Here is a 24455-nt window from a genome sequence, read left to right on the forward strand (position 1 = left end):
CAGGACAACCAGCCAGCAGCCCATGGCAAGGAGTCGGGCTGGAGTTAACAAGGGCCTTAGAAGAGCAAAGTGGTAAACAGAATGTGCCACCAAGGCAGTGAAAATGTGACAAAGACCCCCACCCCAACCCTGTCAACCCTGGTGATGGCAATAACAAAAACAGCACGATGACCTCTCCTGTGTGTTCTCCTGCACCGGGCAACTTGTTGAGCACACTTCATGTGCTTTACTGAATCCAGAGATAGGAGGACAGGTGCTGCAGCTATCCTCATCACAAACTAGGAGCTGAGCTCCAAGATTTGTCTAAGGTAACACTGTGCAATTTGTCTAAGGTAACACTGCTAGTGAGAATCCAAAGTCAGGATTCACACATAAGCACGACTCTTTCCAGGGGACCCACTATGGCTCTGTGCTCTCTGCTTCTGTGAGAGAGTCCAAAGGGCTTGCCGATGGACAGTTTGTGAGGCTTACGGAGAGTACGGAGACTGATAGCACTTCTGCAGTCTAGAGATGGATAACAGGACACCAAAGGTACTCTTAGCAGGATTCATTGACACTGCTTTGAAGCAGGAAGGACAAATAATATGTTTTAGATACATAGTCTTTTTTTTAAATTTATTTTTTAGTTGTAGTAGAACACAATAACTTTATTTATTTATTATTTTTATGTGGTGCTGAGGATCGAACCCACGGCTTTGCACGTGCTAGGCAAGCGCTCTACTACTGAACCACAACCCCAGCCCCTAGATACATAGTCTTAACACGGTAGCAAGAGGTTGACAAGAGAACACTTTCCCTGGGAATTTGTCACTGTAAAAATCACCACATCAGGAATCAAAATGATCTATTAGCACTCTTGCCATATCAAAACACAAATTCAAAATGGCTGCATAATTTTTCTAAACAAATGGTTTCAAAATCAAAATTATCATTTAGGTAGGCAAGGAGCCTCAGTCTCTTATTAGAAAGCACGTATTCAAGTGTAGTGCTTGAATATGTGCTTTCTAATAAACTAACGTGCTTAAAGCTTAGTTAAGATGGAAAAGACATTAAATCTGTGTACATATGTGTAGGAAAAAATACAGTCCAACTAGGGCTTGGTCCTCTCTGCAATTCCAGGCATCCACTGAGGGTTTTAAATGTATCTCCTATGGATCAAGGAGGACTACGGTATATTGGTTTGTGTACCAAAAAACAAGACCCAAGGTGGAATTAGACAGGCAACACATCCATTAGGGAAACATTGATGAGGGGAAGAAGGAGAAGCACTCAGAAGAGGAAAGGAGACTGCCAGCTCAAGATGCAGGTCCATGACCTAAGGAGAAGGAAAGAAAAGGCTGAGTAGGTGAATCTCGGGTTCCAGTACAATTCAACGGACTTTTGGTCGAGTCAGTGGGGTTGCCTGGAGCCACAGGAATGTTCCTGCCATAGTGTCCCTGCTGTACGCAGTCAGTGGCAGGCAGCAACCAGTAAGTGCTGGGCTTTGGACATGGCAGTTAGGGTACCATCAATTATGCTCCCATAGTAGGAGGTAATAATTAAAATTAGACATTGACAAAAAATCTTTTAAAGAGATAACATAGCCAGGTATGGTAGCACATGTCTGTTATCCCAGTGACTCAGGAGGCTGAGGCAGAAGGATTGCAAGTTGGAGGCTAGCTAGCTTCAGCAACTTAGCAATACCCTAAGCAACTCAGTGAGATCCTGTCTCAAAATAAAAAAATAAAAAGGACTGGGCGTGTGGCTCAGTGGTTAAATGCCCCTGGGTTCAAACCCTGGTTAAAATAAAAGAAAAAGATAAAATATTCATTTTTTTTAAATGAGTGAATCAGGATTCATAATACCACTTTTAGCACACTCAAACCCTCAAGGCTCCACCATGAATAATTATTAATCTACCATTAATATCTTTTTAACACTTTATTTCATAAAATCAGACCATCATTTATTTATTTATTTATTTTGGTACTGGGGATTGAATCCAAGTGTGCTCTACCATCAAGCTACAGCCCAAGGCCTTTTTGTTTTTTGACAGAATCTTGTTAAGTTGCTTAGGGCCTCACTAAGTTGCTGAGATTGGCATTGGTGGGATCCTCCCACCTCAGCCTTTCAAGTTCCTGGGATTATAGGTGTGAGCCACCACACCCAACCCAGTCCATCATTTAAAACACTATTTAACAATGATTTTTAAAAACTGAGCCAGTGTCATTAAAATACCAATCCAAGTCAGGCAGATGCAGTCAGCTCTGACAGGTACAGAGAAGAGACAGGCAGGTGAGCTTGCTGCCTATACAATGCCAATTGGCCAAATACAAAGTGCCTCACTGATGGTTTGTTTTCATTTTTAAAAAAGAAATAGATCATAAATACATGACTACAAATAGCATAATATGTACAGTCTGAACAGCTATGAGTACTCGCGGAGTTTGCCCCTGGCTTGGGAAAGGAACCATTCACAACACCTGGAAGCTCCCATGTGCCTCTCCCTAATGGCAGCCTCCCCAAAGCCCTGCTCCCGAAGGATTGATTGTTCATAAGCTTTTATCCACAGCTTCACCCAACACATGTGCGCCCTTTAACACGGAAGTGAGTGGTCCTGCCTGACACTGTTCACACTTGTGACAGCACACACAGGGTCTGGTCTCCACTGACCTTACCCAGACACTCTATCGTTTCTGGGTCCTGCACTTTATCAGCCCAGGGAGCTAATCTTATAATGATGCACCAGAGACTCCAGTCTAAGCCAAAATGTCAACAGCCACACAAACCGGAACACTCACAGATATGACTCCTACCTGCTCCCCGCACTGGTCAGTCAGCAGAGGCAGCAAGTTTCAGGCCAAAAGCCACTCGGCAAGCAGGAAGCCATTTCTGGCCAAACAAGTGTCCTGTCAGCAGACCTTGGGAAGGGTCCCACTGCAAAAGTCAAGGCAGCCTAGGCCTCTGCCCAGAGCCAGCCACTCCAGGGGTCACTGTTCCCTGCATCCCCACTAAACGGGTGGCTGGGCCTGAGTTTCCCAAGAGACACAACAGTCTATCCACTCATTCCTTCCATCACATTCTCTTCTCTTCTGTCTTCTGGCCTACATGATGTTCTTCTGTCTCTTCAGATGATCTTGCCTATCTCAGACCTCACCAAGAGTATGTTCATGCTTCTGCCTCCCTCATGTCCAGTTTCCTAGGGGACACATATTATTGCCTTCCTAGTGGCAACATAACTATCTCACACAGAAACCCAGTAAACAGAAAATTTAAGGAAAAGAATCTTGATTTGAAAAGCACCAGGAGTGATGTTCTGGACAACCCTCACCAGTAGGCTGGCATCGGCTAACCTCTCAGGCTCCTTGGCAGGCAGCATCTCCTCTACCCCCAGAAAAACCATGTCAGGACAAAGCGCTCTTGATGAGCAGACTCGTGGGAACTGTAAAGCCCAACAAAGCTTTCTTTTTGAGCTGCTTCTGCTGGATCAAAGTCAACCTTGAGCAGAAATTGCCGCCATAGTAAATAACTAGTAGATCTGGAGTGTTTTTAAATATTTAAGAAAACCAAATAAGATAAAAATTCACAAGATTGTATCAGTATTTTCCTTCTTTACTAACAAAGAACAACTGCTTCAAGTTTGAGTAATAACACAACCTTTAATGACCTGAAAGTTACATACAGTATTTGCTTTTCTGGAATGCCTTTCTTGACTCTACAGTAAACCAGCAGAGAGGATGTTGCCGGAGCTGAAGGAAGGAGCCTGGCTGGGCTGTCACCAGAGAATTTCAAGGAGGATGAGAGACATGTGAAGAGGAAACATGCAGACTGCCTGCTGAAGCCTCAGCACTTGTGAGACAAACTTTCTTTCCAGGTGCTAGAGGTTGAACCTGGGCTGGCACACACTGGGCAAGCTCTACCACTGAGCTACTTCTCCAGCCCTAAGTGCTTTTGAAGTGCTGACAAAATTACCACATCAAGTAAGGCTGACACTTAGCTTCATTTTCTTCTATATTCATGTCCAGCTGTCCACAGAATTTATTAGGAAAGACTTTATAATTTATTAGGAAAGACTTTATAATACAGATTGAACAGCCCTAATCCCAAAACCCAAAACCCATATACAAAAGCCAATGCAATGCTCAACAAATTTTGGGTTTTGGAGTATCTCGATTTTTGGATTTTCAGATTAGGGATGTTCAACCAGTAAAGTCTACATGACTTTTCCCTCCTCTGACAGTACTTTTGTTTCACCTTCTTTTTTGACACATATTTTCACTGAGTACAGAACGCTGGCCTGGCAATTCTCTCAGCACACCAGAAGGCCACGCTTCTGTCTTCTAGCCGGCTTCCGACGGGAAACCTGCATCATTCACATCCCTGCTTCCCGGCAGGTACACATAGCACGTTGCTCTTCTCCAGACCTTTTTAACATTTTCCCTTAACAGTCTTTAACAGTTTGATCACAGTGTCTCTAAGTATAGATTTCTTTGATTCATCCTGTCATTGTCAGTTTCATAAATCTTCTTTGTTAAGTATTTAAAGTATTTGAGAGATTTCAGATACACTAAATTCATAGCTACAAAGATTAGTTGTGTATGGTCCCTGTGTTCGAGGGAATGTGATCAGTCAAATCCATGAGATTTATGCAAAGAAAAGGAGCATTAGGAGTTCTAATTTTGATGCAAACACATTAATGCAAATTCCAGTATGCCCAAATTTGAACAAGGTGCTGCCAGTCAGTAACTTCCCAGTCTCGCGCAGCTTGGCTATACTCTGCCTCGGCTGTCTTCCTAGTAAATGCAAATAATAATAACAGTGACTTCGTGTAATGTTTGTACAGATAATATGAGATAATATATATAAAGGTTTAAAATAATCCCTGGCATACAGTTAGGGCTACATGTGTGCTAACCATTTCTGTTATTTTAAAACAAGCACAGAGTTAAAAAAAAACTTTTGCAATCTAAAATTTAATACATTGAATGCTGATTAAAACTGAAGTGTCTGTATTCTCCTAAATACAAAAACCCTTTCTTAGACCATAAAAGCCTCTAACCACAGGCAGAACAGAGTCCCACAAGTTCTTGTGGTAAATATCAAACCTGATCATCTTTGAGCCTCAGAAAAGCTATGTACTCAATACAGATACTGACTAAATGGATGAATCAGACTACAGTCCATCAATACGTGGTGCCAACTGTACCACGGTCAAACAATGTCCCCACCAACATCGATAACACAGAGATGCCTGAGTCAACAACAGTGTAGAACACAGATTCTCAGGATAGGCACAAGGCATGCACAATTGTCATCACAGCTACTCAGGAGGCTGAGGCAGGAGGATCCAATGTTCACTACCAGCCTCTGCAACTTGGCAAGACTCTATATCAAAATAAAAAATAAAAGGGCTGGAGATGCAGCTCAGTAGTAGAGCACCCTGGGTCCAATCCCCAGTACTGCCAAAAAAAAAAAAAAGAATACAGACCACAGATTGGTTTAAGATGTACATAATCTGGCAATTCATATTGACATAAATCCTTTTTCATGATAATATCATAGAATAACTAGAGATCATTCAAGTTAATTAGTGAGGGCACTTTGAAAATAAAACATTTAGGAAACAAATACCTATTTTCGACACTAAAAGTATTAAACACTAAAATACTCTTTTAAAATGATACAAGAAGGGGGCGTGTTGGCGTACACCTGTAATCCCAGAGGTTCGGGAGGCTGAGGCGGGAGGATCACCAGTTCAAAGCCAGCCTCAGCAACAGTGAGGCAGTAAGTAACTCAATGAGACCCTGTCTCTAAATAAAATAAAAAATAGGGCTGGGGATGTGGCTCCGTGGTCGAGTGCCCCTGAGTTCAACCCCTTGTATCACAAAAAAACAAAAAAGATGCAAGATTATTTTGGAGACAGGAAAAAAGTTAAAAACAATGTTAAAAGTTAAAAACAACTCAATTAGGGCTGGGATTGTAGCTCAGTGATAGAGTGCTCGCCTAGCATGTGTGAGGCACTGGGTTCAATACTCAGCACTACATAAAAATAATAAAATAAAGGTATTGTGTCCACCTATAACTAAAAAAAACCCAAAAAACTCAAAGATAGTCCTAAAGTATTGTTTGGGCAAAGTATGGAGCCTTATTCTAGCAAATAGAATTACCCCTCCCAGAACATCAGTGTGTTAAACACCAGACACAGCGCAGGCACACTAAGATGCAAGAAAAGCAATTCTCACCTCAAAGTTGTACTTCTTCATCTGGCTGAGGTGCCTGCAGTACAGATAGAGCATGCCAATGCTGCTGCCCACTGCGATGTAGTCCTGGTTGGTATCGAGCGCTGTGAGGTAGACCATGATAGAGCGGAAACCCTTCTGGATCTTTGTGGGGATGGCATTGAGAAGATAGTACAAAGGGCAGAACTCTCTGAATGTAACAGGCTCCGATATCGATGCCATGGCCCAGGTTTCCAGAGACACTCTTCAGGCAGGAAGAGGAATGATGATTTATCATCTAGGGAAACCTAGGGGCTACAGAAGGTTTACAGGTCTTTAATACCCATCCATACTGAAAAGAGGTAATTTCTAAACAGTAGGAACATGAAACTTTCAGGCAGGTAAAAATTATAGCTGGAGCTTAAATGGAGAAAGTAAAGGAGATGTTACTGAGATTATATTTGAGCATTTTAGTTCAAAATGTAATTCAATATGTACTTGCCTCTGTTTTTATGTTGTTCTCAAGTAGCTTAAGATTCAGACAGGAAGGCGATGAAAGAGTGAGACACAGAACCATAAGTAATTAGGTGCTAATCCATGGGTCTCGATGAGATGAAGGAGAGATCAGTGTGGATTAAAGCGAATATAGAGAACATTTCATGGAAAACATCCAGAACTTTGAAGCACAACAGGTTAGACAGTTGCTTTGTACTAGAACAGTGAACCCATCCAGATGCAGAATTGCACTCCCTGTGTTAATGAGCTGGGAAGAACAGGTCCTACAGTGCCTACAGCCACCTTAGTGCCAGAAGCTTAGCACCTCACACCTGGGCCACAAGGAGCCCCAGGCCTCTTTGCATTCTGGATTCCAACCTTCCCTGAATCAAGATACTTCATCTTTATCCAGCACAACATGCTTAACAAAGTCACTCCTTAAATCTTTGCCCTGCCTTAGAAAGCGGGTGGCATCATCCAGAACTTGTAGAAAAAGGTGCTGGGGGATGGAGGATCACGAGACTCAGCTGAGACTTGAATCTAGGTCTTTTCCAAGTCCTGGGTCCTTGCCAACTCAGTGCTCTGATGGACAATCAGCAAGTAGAGAGAGATGCCCTGTGTCTGATTAGACCTGCAGGCATATTTCAGTATTTTTAGCTCTTCAAATTCTATAGGGTTTTTTTTTTTTTTTTTTTTTTTTTTGTTGTTGTTTGTTTTGTTTTGTCCTGGGATTGAATGCAGGAGTGTTTTACCCCAATCCTTTTATTTTTATTTTCAGATATGGTCTCATTAACTTGCTGAGACTAACCTCCATCTTGTGATCTTCCTGCCTCAACCTCCCAAGTAGCAGGGATTATAGGCATACAACACCCCATCTGGCTATACAATTTATTTTGAAAGTCTGGCTACAACACAAATAATTATTTTAAGTGTTAAATTCTATGGCAGGCTGGTTTTGATGGCGTATGCATGTAAACCCATGACTCAAAAGGCTGAGGCAGGAGGATCACAAGTTCCAGCCCAGCCTCAGCAACTTAGCAAGGCCCTACGCAATTTAGTGAGATGCTATTTCAAATAAAAACTGAGAGACTGAAGTTGTAGCCCAGTGGTAGAGTGATTGTCTAGCACATATGAGGCACTGGGTTTGATCCTCGGCACCACATAAATAAAGAAAGAAAGGTATTGTGTCCATCTACAACTAAAAAAAACTAATAATAAAGCTGGGCACGGTGGTGCATACCTGTAATCCCAGCAGCTCAGGAGGCTGAGACAGGAGGATCACCAGTTCAAAGCCAGCCTCAGCAATGGTAAGGCACTAAGCAACTCAGTGAGACCCTGTCTCTAAATAAAATACAAAATAGGGCTGGGAATGTGGCTCAGTGGTTGAGTGCCCCTGAGTTCAATCCCTGGTACCCACCCCCCAAAAAATAAATAATAAAACTTGGTGTGGTGGTGCATGCCTGTAATCCCAGAGACTCAGGAGGCTGAGGCAAGAAGACTTTAAGATCAGTCTCAGCAACGTAGTGAGGCCCTAAAAACCTTAGTGAAAAAAGGGCTGGGGATGTGGCTCAGTGTTTAAGTGCCTCTGGGTTCAATCACCAGTAACTCCCCAAAATTTTTAAAATAAAAAATAAATAGGGACTGGGGTTGTGGTTCAATGGTAGAGCACTTGCCTAGCATGCATGAGGCACTGGGTTCGATTCTCAGCACCACATATAAATAAGTAAATAAAACAAAGGTCCATCAAAATCTAATAATTATAAAAAAGAAATGGGGCTGAAAATATGGCTCAGTGGTTAAGTATCCCTGGGTTCAATCCTTAGTACTAAAAAGGAAAATTAACAAGTAAATAAATTCTATGGCAGAACAGAATGGGATTGAGAGAGTAATTTCATCTTCAAGATGAAATTCTGTCACTTCCCTGCTCCCATTCCTGCTAGATAACCAGTGCTCACAGGCTAAAGCCTAACCCAAATATGGACATTTTGACCACTCTTCCATCCCCATTCTTGGTCCCAGCTGCAATGAACTATCCACCACAGACCTCGAACACACAACAATCTATACATATTTGCAAAGTCCCTTTCCTCCCTTCCCCATTCACCTATGTACATCCTAGGATATAGTCCTCCTCTATCAGGAAGTCTTCAGAGACACCCTCAGATACTTTGTCCTTCTCTACTTTCCCAGAAATTTATGAGAACAGTTTTCACAAGGCCCCACCATTATCTGCTTTCTATTTCCTTCAATGAATTCTTCCTAGTCTTTACTTATGTCCTTTGGGTCTATATACTTTGTGGTGCTTCGAAAGACCAATAGAAAGTATAGTACAATCAACACTCAACCCATATTTGTTTATTATTAATTGCTCTCAAACATTATGCCAGATTTCCCCAAGTATGATAGCCCTAAATATAAGATAGTGTCAAAAATTCATGGGAATACTTTCATCCAGGTCAAAGAACACATTCTTGTTAAACTGAACACACGTTTTGAACAACAGTTCACTTCTACCTCAACAATTCACAAAGACACCAACTACTACCTCCTGATTCTATCAAGCTCCCTGGGTATCACTGTACCTAGAACTCTCTGCACGCTTGATGCCAAAGCTCATTTTCATTATGTGTATAAGGATTTCCTGATTTGCTCCTTATCTTTCCAACTCGATTAATTACTCTGCTTGATGCCATTTCCTTCCTTTTCTCCCACTAAGTTACAGTAGCCATTTTGTCAAATTATATAGAGGCTAAAATAAGCTGACCTCCTCCTTAAACCTGAAGTGTTAACTTCTCTAAAAGAAAAACTGAAAACAAACTTAGGATGAAAAAAGATGATGTGGCTACAAAATAACTTAAACCTAGCGAAAGCTTCTTCATAAATCCTGCAGAAGAAACTCTCCTTATTCTATCTTGTCCATCACTGGTTTCTAAGTGGGTCATGAAACTCAAGTGGAGTAGACCCTATGGCAGCAGTTGATTCTCATACTGGAAAGTTCAAAGGCCAGACCAGAGCTGCCTGAGGGCAGCAACTGGGTCCACATGGCAAACCACAGTATCCTTAGGGGCTGGCACAAAACATACTCCAATAACTACCTGCTGAATGAACAAATATTGAATGTAAATCAAGTCACCAAAAAAGCAAGGTCAGAGGTCTATCAACATGCATTATATCTGGGTGTAGGAAAGTTCAAAAATTCTTACAGGTTAGAAGACCAGGACTCAACAGTGACAAGGGGCTATAGCAGCTTCATGGTCAGATTCTGCCCATGCCTGAGATCTGGCCATCGGAATTTCCCAGAATTCCCTTCCTTAAAGATTCCAAGACCTTGGCTGCAAGGAAGCAGTCAACCCCAAGTGCAACTCATCATCCCAATAGATGAGAAGAGGGTGTATCCCACATTCTACCAACAAACCGAACAGAAGTGACAACAGAATAAAACTCCCCTATCTCAATGAGAAAGAGCTGGAAAACAAAGAGCAGGTAAGAGAAATGGAAGTCAAGTGAGAGAAACTAAAGTAATGAGAAAGTCAGAAGACATAAGAAGGGACCAGTGGAAAGAAAAAGAGAACTACACGGCTGAAGCAGGAAGATCACAAGTTCGAGGCCAGGCTCAGCAACAGAGCAAGGCCTGTCTCAGGGCGGGGACTAGGAGTGCTGCTCAGTAGTAGAGCGCTCCTGGGCTCAATCCCCAGTATCAAAAAGAGAGGGCAGCACCGATGGAGGGGATGACAGCAAGGCTATTTATTGAGATCCCTGCACCAAGCACTGCTTTACTGCAGGCACTGACCCACTTAATCCTCCCACCTCCCCCGACACAGACGCTGTTATCTCCACTTTACTGAAGATGAAACGGAAGCTTAGAGAGGTGGCTGCGCTTGCTCCATCCCACTGCTGGGAAGTGGCAGCGCTGTGACCCGACCCCGGTTTTGACTCCAGGGTACCCCACTCTGCCTTATAAACGGATTGAGAGGGGAGTCACTCAACACCTAGGAGTCAAAGCCTGCTGAGGCGGGGGCGGGCGGAGGCAGGGACACGGGCTGGGCGGCCCGGGGGACAGATCACAACGTCAATCACGCGGCTGAGGCGCCTGGAGCCCCGAGGCGGGTGGGCACCTGGGCAGCGAGGGGGAAGAGCAGGGGCGCGCGGTGCGGGCCCGGGGCGGTGTCGAAGGACCGGGCTCCGCCGAGTCCCCTCTGCGGCCCGCGGGCCTCTGCCAGGCGCTCCGTGTGCTAGGGTGCTGGGTCCCCGCCGCTGCGCGCGGGCGGACGGTGGCTCAGGGCCGCCGGCGAGCAGGCGGTGGGGACCCCAGGGCTGAGGCGAGGGGACGTCGGCCGCCCGCGGCGTGGCCGGACTCACCTCCCGCGGCAGCCCCTCCGGACTCGTCGGCCCCGCGGGGCCCGAGGAGGCGGGGATGGACTCCGGGCCGCGGGGGCCGCCGGGAGCCCGTTCCCTGGGCAACCGGGCCGGCCTGGCGAGCAACCACCGACTCCGCCGGGGGCTAGAGCGGCCGAGCCACAAGTGGCGGTGGGCGGGGCGGAAGTGACGCTAGCGCTTCCTGCGAGTGGGCGGGGCTTGGGTCTCCTTCCCGGGATTTCTGCCGACCGCATGGAAGGTATGTGAGAGGGTTAGATTCCGGGTTGAGGAGGCTATGGGCGCCAGGCTTTTGGTCGCGGGCCGGGCCGCTTTGATTAAGTGCTGTGGTGCCTTGCCCAGCCCGGTGTGCCGGCCCCGCGCAGCCTTTGTGGTCGGCCTGGGGCCATCTTTGCTGCGCCTCCGTTTTTTTACGTGTGGAGTGACAGCTGAACGGATGATGTGTGCAAAGGAGTGTCAGCAACCTGACGCTCGAATGGTAATTATCGTCATTATTTATTTATTTATTTGGCGTCACTGGGGATTGAGCCTATGGGCTCTCTGCCACTGAACTACATTTTCAGTCCTTTTTTATTTTCTGAGACAGTCCTCTAAGTTGCTGATGGCAGGTGTGCGTAGAAAGCCCCTGGTTTCAACCTCAGTACCACAGAAATAAATAATAAATAGCAGTAATGGAGCAAATTGGGCGCCAAGCCTTGCATGCCCATCACCTCCAGAAACTCTTACTTGAACTGTCAGTGAAGGTTGCCAGAACATTCTGCTTGTAGAGTGCTCACTGAGCACCAGTAATGTTTTAAGTCAGCTCCATTTTGCAGTGAGAAGCCCTGGCATGAAGGGGATAAGTAACTTAACCACTGGGTTATGCCTTATCATCTGCCCTGTTCTGTGGCTCTGATTACTGTTCTCTCCCTACTAGCCTGTGAGTTTCTTGAAGTTGAAGCTGTTTTTTGGTTCCTAAGTATGTACTAGTATAATGCCAGATTCGTGGGACCCCAGTAGACCTCCAGGAGCCAATTCTGATGCAATCACACAAGAGTCTTTATTGCAAGCTGGAGCCTGGACTCACAACCGTTTCTGACGCAGCTGTCCCAGGGAGTAAGCCCTGGTGCTTTGTCCAGTGAGATTTTATAGGTTTTTTGGGGGATACTCTATGCATCACAACATCACACAGCAAATCATTCCATACCGCAGGAAAATCAAACAACAACTCTTAACATTGATTAGCACATTCAATGGCAGGAACAAGTTGGGTAGGGATGTTTGGTTAGTACAAGAGGGGGATTCGTTTGAACTGATTGGTTTAAGCCACGATGGAGTACGTGCTGAACTACATGGTTTCCCAACATGTTATACACCACCATAAACTACTGGGGGGGTCATCTGGCATCCCAGGTATTTTCCCTGTCTCATGCTGATTGGTGGTTGCTGGGGGGGTTGCTATGGATTCTCACCTAGGCTAACTGAGTCAGGGACACCTGGTGCAGCAGATCTCTCCTGTTATTTGCAGACAAACAACTCAGCAGTGTGGTTATGTGCCTAGGAGTGCTCTGTGGGTTTTTCCAAAGACCAGGGCCACGCCCCCTTCCTTGGACAGGCCTTGAGGTAGAAGCTTTTTTCAAAAAGGAGTCACATCAGTTTCTCACTAGGTGCCTGGCAAGCAGACAGTGAATCAGTTGGGATCCTCATCCTCAGGAACCCCTCCTGGGGAAGAGAAAACTTTAGACAATTTCACTACAGATGATGATAAGAGCACTTCCTCCACCTAACACATTTTATTCAGCACCTACTATGTGCAGAAGATATGAAAGGGAACAAGATAAACAGAGCCTATTCTGGTTGGACTCAGTCCAACAGGGACTGAGGCACCTCGCTGCTGACTGTCAAGATACCTGAAGCATAGGATGTTCCAGTTACTAGTGCAATGAGTCCTAACCCACCTTGGGGGATCCAGGAGACTTTATGGAAATGATTTTCTAAAAATCTAAGATCATGCCATTGCCCTCCTCCAAGCACACTGCTTGCTCTCCATTGTACATAGAACAAGCCCAAACTTCCTGTCTTGGCATGCAAGGTTCTAATTGTGAGGTCCCCTCTTAACACACTACCCGCTCCCCTCCATTTTATCCTAGCCATACTGAATCTGGACTGGTTCTTGGTCATTTATCATCTCTCGCCCCTTTGGAAAGTCATTTCCACAGCAATGGCTATCTTATTCAGGCACTTCATCCTTCATGCCTGGCATATTGTAGGCAGCCAGCAAACATTAGTTGTTTCAGAGTGAATGAAGAACCAATATACTTAAAAGAAGAACCCTCTAGAATGCCAGGTGATTGAAGACACACTAATAGCAGAAACATTCTAATTCATGTTGAAGCTTATACAGACCCAGCACTGAGGCACGGATTGCAAGTGGGAAAGGATCAAGCTGAAGAAGGGTGTGCAGACTTGGGTAACAGGGCCTTGGACATCAGATGATATACTGACCCTTGCCATGGGCCAGCCCCTCACAGCATTACATAGCATCTACTCTCAGCAACACTGTGAAGCAGATACTATTTTTATTAGTCTACCCTCCAAACCATACAACTTTTGTGTGTTCTGTATTCCTCCAGGGCCATGAAGTGTCTGTTGGGTTCTCAGTGGAGAAGGGAGTGCTGGGGTAAAACAAACTGCCCGGGAGGCTCTTGGTGGTCTGGGGACTGCTTCCTCCAGACAGTGGGATCTGGGTTTGGCTTGAGGGAGGCAGCACTAGCCTGAGAAGGAAGGAGCTTTTAGAAGAAAAACGCATGTGCAGAGGCCTTTTCAGGAGCTGCTAGAAGCTTGGCACAGTGGTGCACATTTGTAATCCCAGTGACTCAGGAGCTGAGGTAGGAGGTTTGCGAGTTCCAGACCATTCTTAGCCACTTAGCAATGCCCTAAGCAATGTGGCAGGACCCTGTCTCAAAACATAAACAGGGCTGGGGATGTGGCTCAAGTGGTAAAGCACCCCTCGGTTCAATCCCCAGTACCAGAACAAAAACTGCTAGGTTCACTTTAACTGGAGATCATGAAAACTGGTATTGCCAAGAGTGCCAGGGCCTGACGGAGCTGGAACTTCCTCCTGAGCCCCAGGAAAGGCAGAGGCGGTCTCGTCAGGATTCCCTTTGCATCTCTGGTGTCCTTCCTTCTCAGTATCTTAGAGGCTCCAGTGAGCCACACGTCTCTGAACAAAGTGCCTGAGACTGGAGAGTGGGAGTACTAAGGAGTCAAGCCAGATTATCCTTTAGGAAATGGAATGGGAGCCATCCAAGGGTTCTCGCAGAGAGTTACAACTTCACTTCCAGCCTTTGAAAGTAGTTAAAATGCCAAGGTCAAAACTTTGTGGAGGGCTGGGGATGTGGCTCAAGCAGTAGCGCGCTCGCCTGGCATGCGTGCGGCCCGGGTTCGATCCTCAGCACCACATACAAAGATGTTGTGTCTGCTGAAAAACTTTAAAAAAAAAATAAAAATTCTCTCTCTCTTTAAAAAAAAAAAATATTAAAAAAAAAAAAAAAACTTTGTGGAGCCATTAAGCTAGGAAAGGATCAGCTATATCTGATGTGTCTTAAGTAATTTTTTAAAGTTTTGGCTTTCCTTATTTTAGAAACTTTCATGTTTATCCAGACCTTAGCTTTTGTGACATTTATTTGTCTAGTTGACAAAGAATGTTAGTTTGGGGCTGGGGTTGTGGCTCAGTGGCAGAGCACTTGCCTTGCCCATGTGAGGCACTGGGTTCAATCCTTCTCACCACATAAAAATAAATAAACAAAGATATTGTGTCCATGTGTAAGTAAGAAAAATCTTTAAAAATAGAATGTCAGTTTGTTGACAGTTAATAAGACATGTGTCCTCCGACTATGATCATGTTTTCCATAATAATTGTGTTTTTCTTACTCCTACAGCAAAGACTCTTGGAGTTACAACACCCAGAAAGCCTGTCTTGTCAGTCAGTGCAAGAAAAATTAAGGACAATGCAGCTGACTGGCACAATTTAATCCTGAAATGGGAAACCCTCAGTGATGCAGGTTTTACCACCGCAAATAACATTGCCAACTTGAAAATCAGTTTATTGTAAGTACATTTAGAGTTCCTCACACTCTGAACCTTCACCCTTAACCATTGGGCAGAAGAGTCATGGGAGTCTTTTAGGATAAATGAATTTAAAAATAAAATAGTAAGCAAGAAAAGCAGTAAATTATATATGCAAGTATGAAGTGTATATGAGCATTTTTTTAAGTACTTGAGCTTATGTTTATTTATTGTATATACACATTTTTTGGAGGGGTTCCCTTAATCATGGAGCTTCATCCCCAGCCCTTTTTATTTTTTATTTTGGGACAGGGTCTTGCTGAGTTGCTTAGAGCCTTGCTAAGTTAATGAGGCTGGCCTCCAACTTACGATCCTCCTGCTTCAGCCTCCCGAGTCACTGGGATTACAGGTGTGTACTACCACACCCCACTACTTATTGTATATATCCATTTTAAATACAAAGTTATGCTATGTATTATTCATGGTTACATCTGTGTATAAGCTTATAAAAACAGGTTAAAGGACCAGACATGGTAGTGTACTGCTGTTATCCCAGCCATTGAGGAGGCCAAGGCAATAAGATCACAAGTTCAAGGCCGGCCTGGGCAACTTAGCAAGACCCTGTCACAAAATAAAACATAAAAAGGGCTGGGGATGTGGCTCAGTGGTAGAGCATCCCTGGGTTCAATCTCCAGTATTGAAGGAAAAAAAAACATGATACAGGCTTAACTCACAGTACTGGCACCTTCTAGGACGAATGGTTGGGTGGTAAGTAATGAGACTTCATGTTCAGACTGTTACATTTTCCTTGTTTTTTAAAATTTTTCTTCCTGCTCTTGTTGTTGTCATTGTTGAAACTAGGTATCACTCATTGCATTGCCCAGGCTGATCTCGAACTCTTGGGCTCAAGTGATCCTCCTGCCTGGTCTTCCCAAATAGCTGGGGCTACAGGTGTGCATCACCACACCCAATTTATTTTATTTCTTAAAAAAGACAAGGGACTTATGAAAAATTATTAGCAGTTGCAAATTCTAATTAAAGGCTTTGCTTTATTCTATTTTTTTTAGTTGAAGATGGATGTAATACCTTTATTTTATTTATTTTTGTGTGGTGCTCAGGATCAAACCCATTGCCTCACGTGTACTAGGCGAGCGCTCTACCACTGAGCTACAACCCAGACCTGCTTTATTTTTGCGTTTTTCCTGTATAAGTTTTTAATTTCTCAAAGTTACAATTTTAAAATACCTGAACACCCCGCAGCTTGCCTCTGTCTACTGGCAGAGCCTTCAGCCCCTGGCTCCCCGCTGGTTTCACCAGCCTGTGCTCTCCTAGAATGGCCATGCACATCGTGGACTTTAACCCATTATTTGCTATTTTATCCAGGAGTAAAGACAAGATAGAATTAAATAGCAGCAGCCCAGCTTCCAATGGAAATGAAGAAAAGATGTATCCACAATATGATAAGGAGCTTGAGGTGCTATGTGAGGAACTACAGGCCACCTTGGATGGTTTGGTAAGACCTACTGGCCACTTGTGGTCACTGTCACTGGGTCCAGTGGACCTCTTTGGCGTTTGCTTGGCCATTTCTGGCATTTAACACCATTGGTAATTCTTTGCTTCTCAGGCTTCTCTGATGCTCTCTTCCTCTACCCATCCCACAAATCTTTTTTTTTTTTTTTTTTTTTTAATTTTGGAACAGAAGTGATGAGTCCTGCCTCTTGGAGTTGGGCCCATCTTTTAGTTGTTGATAGACCTTTATTTATATACAGTGCCAAGAATCAAATCCAGTGCTTCACATATGCCAGGAAAGTGTGCTACCGCTGAGCACCAGCGCCAGCCCCTCATCCCACAAATTTTGATGTTCCCCAAGATGTGGCTCTGGACACCCACTCTTTCTGCACAGTATATTGTCCAGGGCATTTCGTCCACTTCCAGAGTCCACAGAGTGAATGTTTTAGGCTTCATGGGCCAGACCATCTCTGTCCTTGTACTGCTCAACTCTGCCTCATAGGGCAATGGCAGTATATATAAGCAAATGGATGTGACTATGTTCCCATAAAACTATTGGTGGATGCAGAATTTGAATTTCACATGATTTTCATGTATCACAAAATTCTATTCTTCTTTTGATTTATTTCCAATCATTTGAAATGTAAGCACCTTCTGAGGACAGAGTATGTATAGACATTATTTGTAATTCTTCCACATGGGAACTTTGTCTCTTCTCCCTTATTTGTTAATTATTCAATTTGTCAACTATATCAGTTTGGACTTGAAAGGTATTTACTTTATACTTTGGGTTGTGATCCAAATCTATTTTATTTCTTGCTCAGATTGTCCCTACTTTGGCCATTGGGAATGCAGTTGGCTCATATGTCCCTTTGAAAGTCTCTCTTCACAGTGAAGTTTGGTTTGGTTGTGGATTTTGTGAACACTCTGCATTTGCTGGCATTGAAAGATGTTCCAGGCTCATCTTGTGCACGTCCTGCCTCAGTCTTAGAATAATAAGTCCTCATTCTATGTTAAAAAACCGAATGCTGAGATTGTAAAGCTATTAATATTATTTTTTTCCTATTTTCCTCCTAGCATTTGGAGAGAATAATTTCCCAGACTCAGCTTCAGTAGTCTTTATTTAGGGGGATGGGTGGGGATACCAGGGATTGAACTTGGCCACTTGACCACTGAGCCACATCCCCAGCCCTATTTTGTATTTTATTTAGAAACAGGGTCTCACTGAGTTGCTCAGTGCCTCACTTCTGCTCAGGCTGGCTTTGAACTGGTGATCCTCCTGTCTCATCCTTCTCTGCCGCTGGGATTATAGGTGTGTGCAACTGCACCCTGCTCAATAGTCTTTAATAAATTTGACCTTGGGTGTTGGTGCACTCCTTTGCCTGAGCTGGACTCAGTCTCTTAGCAGTCTGGGTTCGCTTCTGGAGACACTCTTAATGTGAAGTGTGAGCATGGTCTGCTGCTAACATGTTATCAGTTCATACATACATGACCTTGTCCCTATTGATGGCCAAGCTGCAAAATTGGGCATGGCCCTTCTAGCACAGGGTCATGGCTCCAGGATTTTCCTTACTTTCTTCATCTTTGTAAGTTTTTCTTAGAGTCAGGGAGTTGCCACAGGATGCAGAGGAAAGCACAAAGGATTGGGTGTTGAGAGACTTGGGGACAGAAGGCCTTATTTCTATTCAAGTTTGGCCTTATTCTTCCTTAGTTCAACCTTGAGCAGTTTTCTCAGCTATGAAACAGAAGTGATGAGTCCTGCCTGAAATATCAAACCTAAGATTCAAGAAAGGAATCTTTAAAAATCAATGTTACCAGGCTGGGGTTGTGGCTCAAGTGGTAGAGTGCTCGCCTAAGACACGTGAGGTACTGGGTTCGATCCTCAGCACCACATAAAAATAAAATGGAGGGGCTGGGGATGTGGCTCAAGTGGTAGCGTGCTCGCCTGGCATGCGTGCGGCCTGGGTTCGATCCTCATCACCACATACAAACAAGGATGTTGTGTCCGCCGAAAACTAGAAAATAAAATTTAAAAAAATTTCTCTCTCTCTCTCTCTCTCTTTAAAAAAGAAAAAAAAGACTGATTAAAAAATAATAATAAATAAAATGGAGATATTGTGTCCACCTTAAAAAAAAATAAAAAATAAATATTTTAAAAAAAAATCAATGTTACCTAAATTTAGTGCATGCCCCTTCAGAGGTAATTTGAGGTGGTTGGAAGGACCAAGTGCAAGAAATTAAGATTTTGATGATTCGTATGTTTTTTATTTCCCCACCCCATGCTCATAAAGTCAGTTATGCCAGGAGTTAGAAATTTGATCTTAGTAGACCTGTGCTACTTAAATCTGAAATCCTAGTTTCTTCTATTTATTTTAACCTTTTTTTGTGTGTGTGGTGCTGGGGATTGAACCCAGGGCCTTGTGCATGCGAGGCAAGCCCTCTACCAATGAGCTGTATCCCAGCCCCTTCTGTTTATTTTATTTAACAACCACTCATATAGCTCCACTAGGGGCTTCCAGTAGTCACTCCCCCGTCCTCCCCCATGCAGGCAGACACCACACTGGCCCGCTCTGTGCTGTCTCACGTACACAGCAGGGGTGGCTGTGCGAAGGGGGCCGTGAAGCGGCTCAGGATGGAACCTGGGGTCCGCTGGAGCACTGCCATTTCCTCCTGTGTCAAGTGAGCAGGCTGCCATTCAGTACCATCGTTTTATAAATAAGGAAATAGCCTCAACAGGCTTTCAGTATCTGAGTCAGAAATTAGTTTGTTTTATGCTTCTCTCCCATGTTTGGTCCCATAAGAGCAGCAGACCCTGCCCTGGAATTCTCCAGGTCTTGCTGAAACATGCTGTTTAATTGTAGTGCAGTGGAAGATAGCACGCTCTCTACTCCAAGACTGGAAAGCCGGGGCTTATTGGGGAAGTAATCCAAACTGATGAAACCATAGCAGCTGTCCATTGATTGCCCTGCAAATTTGCTCTCCGTGGAGTTAGTGGCATTTGGTTATTACAGTTTGGGCCTCAACAGAAGTACTTAGCTTTGAAATCTAGTGAATTTGAAACTGATTTCAGTTTTCAAATAATATTTAGATTTAAAATAATGTTCGCATATTCCAAATTGATATCTTTTCAGACCAAAATACTGGTGAAAATGGAAAAGCTGTCTTCAACTACCAAGGGAATTTGTGAACTAGAAAATTACCATTATGGGGAGGAGAGTGCTCGGCCCCCTTTGTTTCACACGTGGCCTACGACCCACTTCTGTAAGTAGTTCTTGTGAGTCCATGTTTAGGAGGATAGAGGTCAGGAGAGGATTTAGTACCATTTAGATTAGATGAAGGCATCTTAGAATGAACATTTCTTCTAGTTCTAATTACCTAACAGCAAAGAAAATTCAACGTAGAGACTTATGATACAAGTTGCTGTTCTTGACTCTTTAAACCCAATAGAATGAAGTCCACCTCCTCTGTGGAGGCAGAAATTCCTCTTTTATTTATTCTTTTTTAATTGAGGAAGAAATTGTTTTGTCTGTTTATTCAAGATGACTGCAGCCAACCTCATAGAAAAGGACTATTTAGAAAAATGTAATCCATCACTTAAGCGCTTTAAGGCACTTTTTTTTCTTTCTGTGACTGGGGATTAACCTGGGGTGCTTTACCACTGAGCAACATCCCCAGCACCCTGCCCCCTTTTTAATTTTTTTTTTTTTTTTATTTTGAGACAGGGTCTTGCTAAGTTGCTGAAGGAAGGGAGAAAAGAACAAAATTGGCTGGCCTAATAAGCTGGTTGTAATACTGTCAGTTTGAGGCAATTCTCCTGTCATGGTCACTGCAGGTCACCTACAGGTTAACACAAAGGCCTGTGCTTATTTTTGATCTCGTGCTCCTTGCTGCATAGCTAACGTTCCTAACTGGCACCAGCCAGAGTGATGGACACACTCCTCCTCTACTGCGGTGCTGCTGTTGGTTCTGGCTTTTCACCAGGAGCCTCTGAAAGCGTGGCTCCTGGATTGAGCTGCTTCCTTGAATGGCTGCTGGTGAGGGAGACTTGCTTCTGTTTCAGATGAGGTTTCCCGCCAGCTCTCAGACATGTACAGGCAGGAGCTGCTCCTGAAGCGTACTGTGGGTGCAGAGCTGGCGCACACGGTGGACCGGGACCTCATCCTGAGCTACCTGTCAATGTGGCTGCACCAGCCCTACGTGGAGAGCAGCAGCAAGCTGCATCTGGAGAGCATGCTGCTGGAGACAGGGCACCGGGCCCTGTGACCTTCCCACTCAGCTTGGCTCCAGACCACTGACATCTTCCCTGTCCCCCAGTGGGGGGGACCTGGTGTTGTGCCCAGGACTAGAGCCTTCTCTCTGGCCTGGCTGCCCACCAGCCTTCGTGGGGTTCTGGACCACATGGCAGCTTCTGTGGCCTCTCCAGGGGTGCTCACCCCTGCTGTGGCCACCCTTCCTTTTTGCCTCGTCTACCTGTCATTCCTGACCTGATGAGTTCCTGAGCAGAGAGACTGAGGGGTCCGGTTTTTGTGAGTTAAGTGTACTTTATAGGTCACTCACCTTGATGTAGAAAACCCCTCATTACATATTTTTACTTTATACCTATCTGTATTTAGATTTTTATGAGCACATATTCTATGATTACAACTAATGTTTAAAATCTTATAGCGTCAACTGGGTAAAGTTTGGCATCATGGAAATGAAAACTGCCAACAAAAACACAGCCATGGTCTGCATGTCCAGGATGGGACAGGCCAGTGAGAAGTCCTCTGATCCCAAACCATGCACATTCCATGGGACTGTGTATGCTGTGAAATTGAATAAATGTTTAATTGTGGTGTTGTGTTAGCTTCTTTACATTTAATCATTAACATACTACTTATCTAAGTTATCAAGACCATTTAAACTTTCTTTTGAACTATTTTTTTTTTTTTAGTTGTCAATGGATCTTTCATTTTATTTATTTATTTATATGCAGTGCTGAGGATTGAACCCAGGGCTTCACACATGCCAGGCAAGCGCTCCACCACTGAGCTACAGCTGAGCTACTCGGAACCTTAACTTATCAGCCCAAGACTATTTTAACTTTAATTCACCAAATAAGACTTACTTGTAGAATTTATGGCCAGGAAAACCTCAGGAAATCACTACTTCTGATTCCTCCATTCTTTTTACAACAGGCCCTGTCATACAGTCATATGACAGTCATACAACTGTCCAAGGTTCTGGACAGTAACTGGCAGTCCCAGGTTTGCTTTCATTTTTGGACTGAACCCAGGGGTGCTTAACCTCTGAACCACTTCCGCAGCCCTTTTTGTATTTTATTTTGAGACAGAGTCTTGCTAAGTTGCTCAGGGCCTTGCTAAGTTGCTGAGGCTGGCCTTGAACTCATGATCCTCCTGCCTCAGCCTTCCGAGCCTCTGGAATTACAGGCGTGTGCCACTACCTCTGGCAGATTTGCTTTGATTTAGTTCCCCTGAACTTATTAGGTAAGCACTCCACCACTGTTGACCCATCCTCAGCCCTTAATTATATTTTATTTTATTTTTTATTTTTTTGGCCATACTGGGAACCAAAGCATGAATCTAGCCAGGCCAGCATCACCTGGACTTACTAGGACCATGAGTATAGCCCCAGCCCGTTTTCTTTTCTTTCTTTTTCTGCTCTGCTTTTTCCGTTTTTGCCAAGCTACATGCTCAGCTGAGTGAGGGGTTCGGACAGACATAAGATCCTGCACAAAGACTGTGGACCCAGAGGGAAGACTGACTTGCAGAGAGCACATGCACCAATGTCACTTCGCATCACAAAATAACACAGGGTGTACATGCCTGTTCAATTCTGCCATACCTTCCCAGAAATATCCCCCTGGGCAATGTGGGCTTTAGCCTTATGAAGCCAAGGTTCTGTGGTCCAAAGAGCAAATGCTGTCAGAGAAATAAAAGTATGCCCCCAATAAAAGACTGCATGTGACAGAAGTATTTTGAGAGCAAATGAGGATTTCTTACTGTGCAAGCTGACCTATGAAAAGCACCTAATAGCAGCATTTCTTAGGATTTCTCTCTTCTCTGCCTTTGCTGTACTAAAATCCAACTATCATAAAAGTGGACAGTCAGACACCTTATAATCTGGATGCCCCTGGTTAGCATTTGGCTGGGCTGCTGCTATCCTGTCGTAGGCTCCACTGCAGGCCTAGATGCAAGGCTACCGGAACCAGCTACAGAGTGATGGGCAGGACGGGGCCCAAGAGGCTGTGCTTGTCAGCTGCCCACCTGGGAGAGGTCTTGGCATGAGGTCCATCAGTCATGTTTCACAAAGTATGAAAACTCAGAGAGGAGCCTGAGGATTTGATACTGTGAATAGGCCTTCAAGGGCATTTCAGGAGCTCTTGATGATATGTGCCCCAGGCGCCTATCAGAAGTTGCTCAGGAGAACTAACAGGATTGATGCTGCTAAGGCCAGAGAAAAGTAAAGAGCTAAATAATGAATAAAAATAATGACTCTGCAGAGCAACTTCTATTGGGAAGGAACAAGGAAGAACTCTGAGGCCATTGTGGCATTTAAAGTTTAGCAAAAAGGTGGCTCCCAGGCGCACAGATCCTATTCCTCCAGAAACCCTGCCAAATGACAAGAGGCACATGAAAACTCTGGAATCCACCTAGACAGAACATGATTGGAGAAGGATAACACTATAACTCCAGGAAACACAAAAGCTAGGTAACCATAGTGTGCTGTGCACGGCTCAGCTGTGAACAGCTTTTGTGTGTCATTAACTATTATGACACTTGGTGGGGCCAAGCTAAGCATCTTTTCATGCTGTTTATCAGAGGTGCCAGGCATCCTGCCTTCCAGCAGTTCTGGTCCCTGTGGGTTGGGTGAGACGGTGTGGCTAATTCTGGCCACTGTGCTATTAAGTGCATTTGATGGCTTGACTTTACTGGCATTCTCTCTCTCTGGCGTGGAACCAGAAGCGTTCAGCTGTGGCTGCCCTAGCTGGTTGTCCTCCACCTGCCCATGGAGCACAGCGCCCTCTCTCTAACCTGCCAGCAGAGATGTAGGTGAGCAAGGAGCACACGAGTTTATGTTAAAAGCTGCTGAGGCTTAGGAGCTGCACTGCGACCTGTTCAGACTGATCCACAAGGTGAACCACACTGGGAGGTGGGGTTTGGCTGAGGCTGCTGTTTGTCTTCCATGTTGATCCTTTGTTTCATTTTAGTCTCAGCTGGCATGGAGCTGCCCTCTTTGGAACAGGCTTCAGAATCTTTGAACCAGGTATGGCCACATGACTGACTACTGAGGTATGCAGTTTTCAGATCATGGCCCTTAAAAGGTGTGTACACAGCTAGATGTGGTGGCTCACACCTGTACTCAGCTGCTTGGGAGACTGAGGCAAGAGGATCTCAAGTTTGGAGCCAGCCTCAACAACTTAATGAGACCCTGTCTCAAAAAATAAAAAGGGTTGGGGGTGCACTTGAGTGATGGAGCAGCCCAGTACCATCCCTGATACTGCCAAAAAAAAAAAAAAGCATGTGTGCTTCTCTTGCCCTTCTTTCCTTTTGGGGGTAACACAAGGTTGAGTGTTAAACTACCTTGGACCTTAGGGACAAGGGCCATCCTAGGGGGAAGAAGCAATCTGGGTCTGGACCACCTGGGGCAAAGCCACCCAACTTCCTGAATGCCTCCCAGCTCATGCTTTTACTTAGATATAAAATTCTCTCTGAAGCCTATCACTGTTGCCCCATGTCCCAGAAAAGCAGACCAAGTCTGATGAAGAAGTGGTATGGCATGAACAGAGAAGGGGACATCACTTTGTGGAAATGGAAAGCTGGGCTGAAAATC

The 24455-nt window shown here is 44.5% G+C and overlaps 2 protein-coding genes across 3 annotated transcripts in view; one reads left to right on the forward strand and one right to left on the reverse strand.

Annotated features, from left to right (window-relative positions):
- The window catches only part of Tecpr2 (tectonin beta-propeller repeat containing 2), an 82005-nt gene extending 70870 nt beyond the window's left edge, over positions 1–11135 (reverse strand). Inside the window, exons 1-2 of the mRNA XM_027946743.3 lie at positions 11052–11135; positions 6222–6512 (exon numbers count right to left, since the gene is read on the reverse strand). Of these exons, the coding sequence (XP_027802544.3) occupies positions 6222–6440 (219 nt within the window). The 5' untranslated portion in view covers positions 6441–6512; positions 11052–11135. The remainder of the gene's footprint in view (positions 1–6221; positions 6513–11051) is intronic.
- Positions 11136–11259: 124 nt separating this feature from the next.
- Positions 11260–21456, forward strand: Cinp (cyclin dependent kinase 2 interacting protein). Of its 2 annotated transcripts, none has more exons than XM_027946711.3 (5): positions 11260–11307; positions 14987–15155; positions 16497–16626; positions 19754–19883; positions 20683–21456. In XM_027946711.3, the coding sequence occupies exons 1-5, from the start codon at positions 11301–11303 to the stop codon at positions 20883–20885; spliced, it is 639 nt and encodes a 212-aa protein (XP_027802512.3). In that variant the 5' UTR covers positions 11260–11300; the 3' UTR covers positions 20886–21456. The 2 variants fall into 2 exon arrangements, with proteins under 2 accessions (XP_027802512.3, XP_071463614.1); XM_071607513.1 differs by lacking the exon at positions 11260–11307 and adding an exon at positions 15426–15522 and having other exon boundaries at positions 15070–15155.
- The last annotated feature ends 2999 nt before the right edge of the window (positions 21457–24455 follow it).

This window comes from Marmota flaviventris, chromosome 2 (genome assembly GCF_047511675.1).
Source record: "Marmota flaviventris isolate mMarFla1 chromosome 2, mMarFla1.hap1, whole genome shotgun sequence".
Taxonomy (NCBI): Eukaryota; Metazoa; Chordata; class Mammalia; order Rodentia; family Sciuridae; genus Marmota; species Marmota flaviventris.

Coding starts and splice junctions, on each gene's coding strand:
- Cinp (XM_027946711.3), top strand. Junction 15,156..16,496: donor AACTTGAAAATCAGTTTATT/GTAAGTACATTT, acceptor TATTTTATCCAG/GAGTAAAGACAAGATAGAAT. Junction 19,884..20,682: donor GTGGCCTACGACCCACTTCT/GTAAGTAGTTCT, acceptor CTTCTGTTTCAG/ATGAGGTTTCCCGCCAGCTC.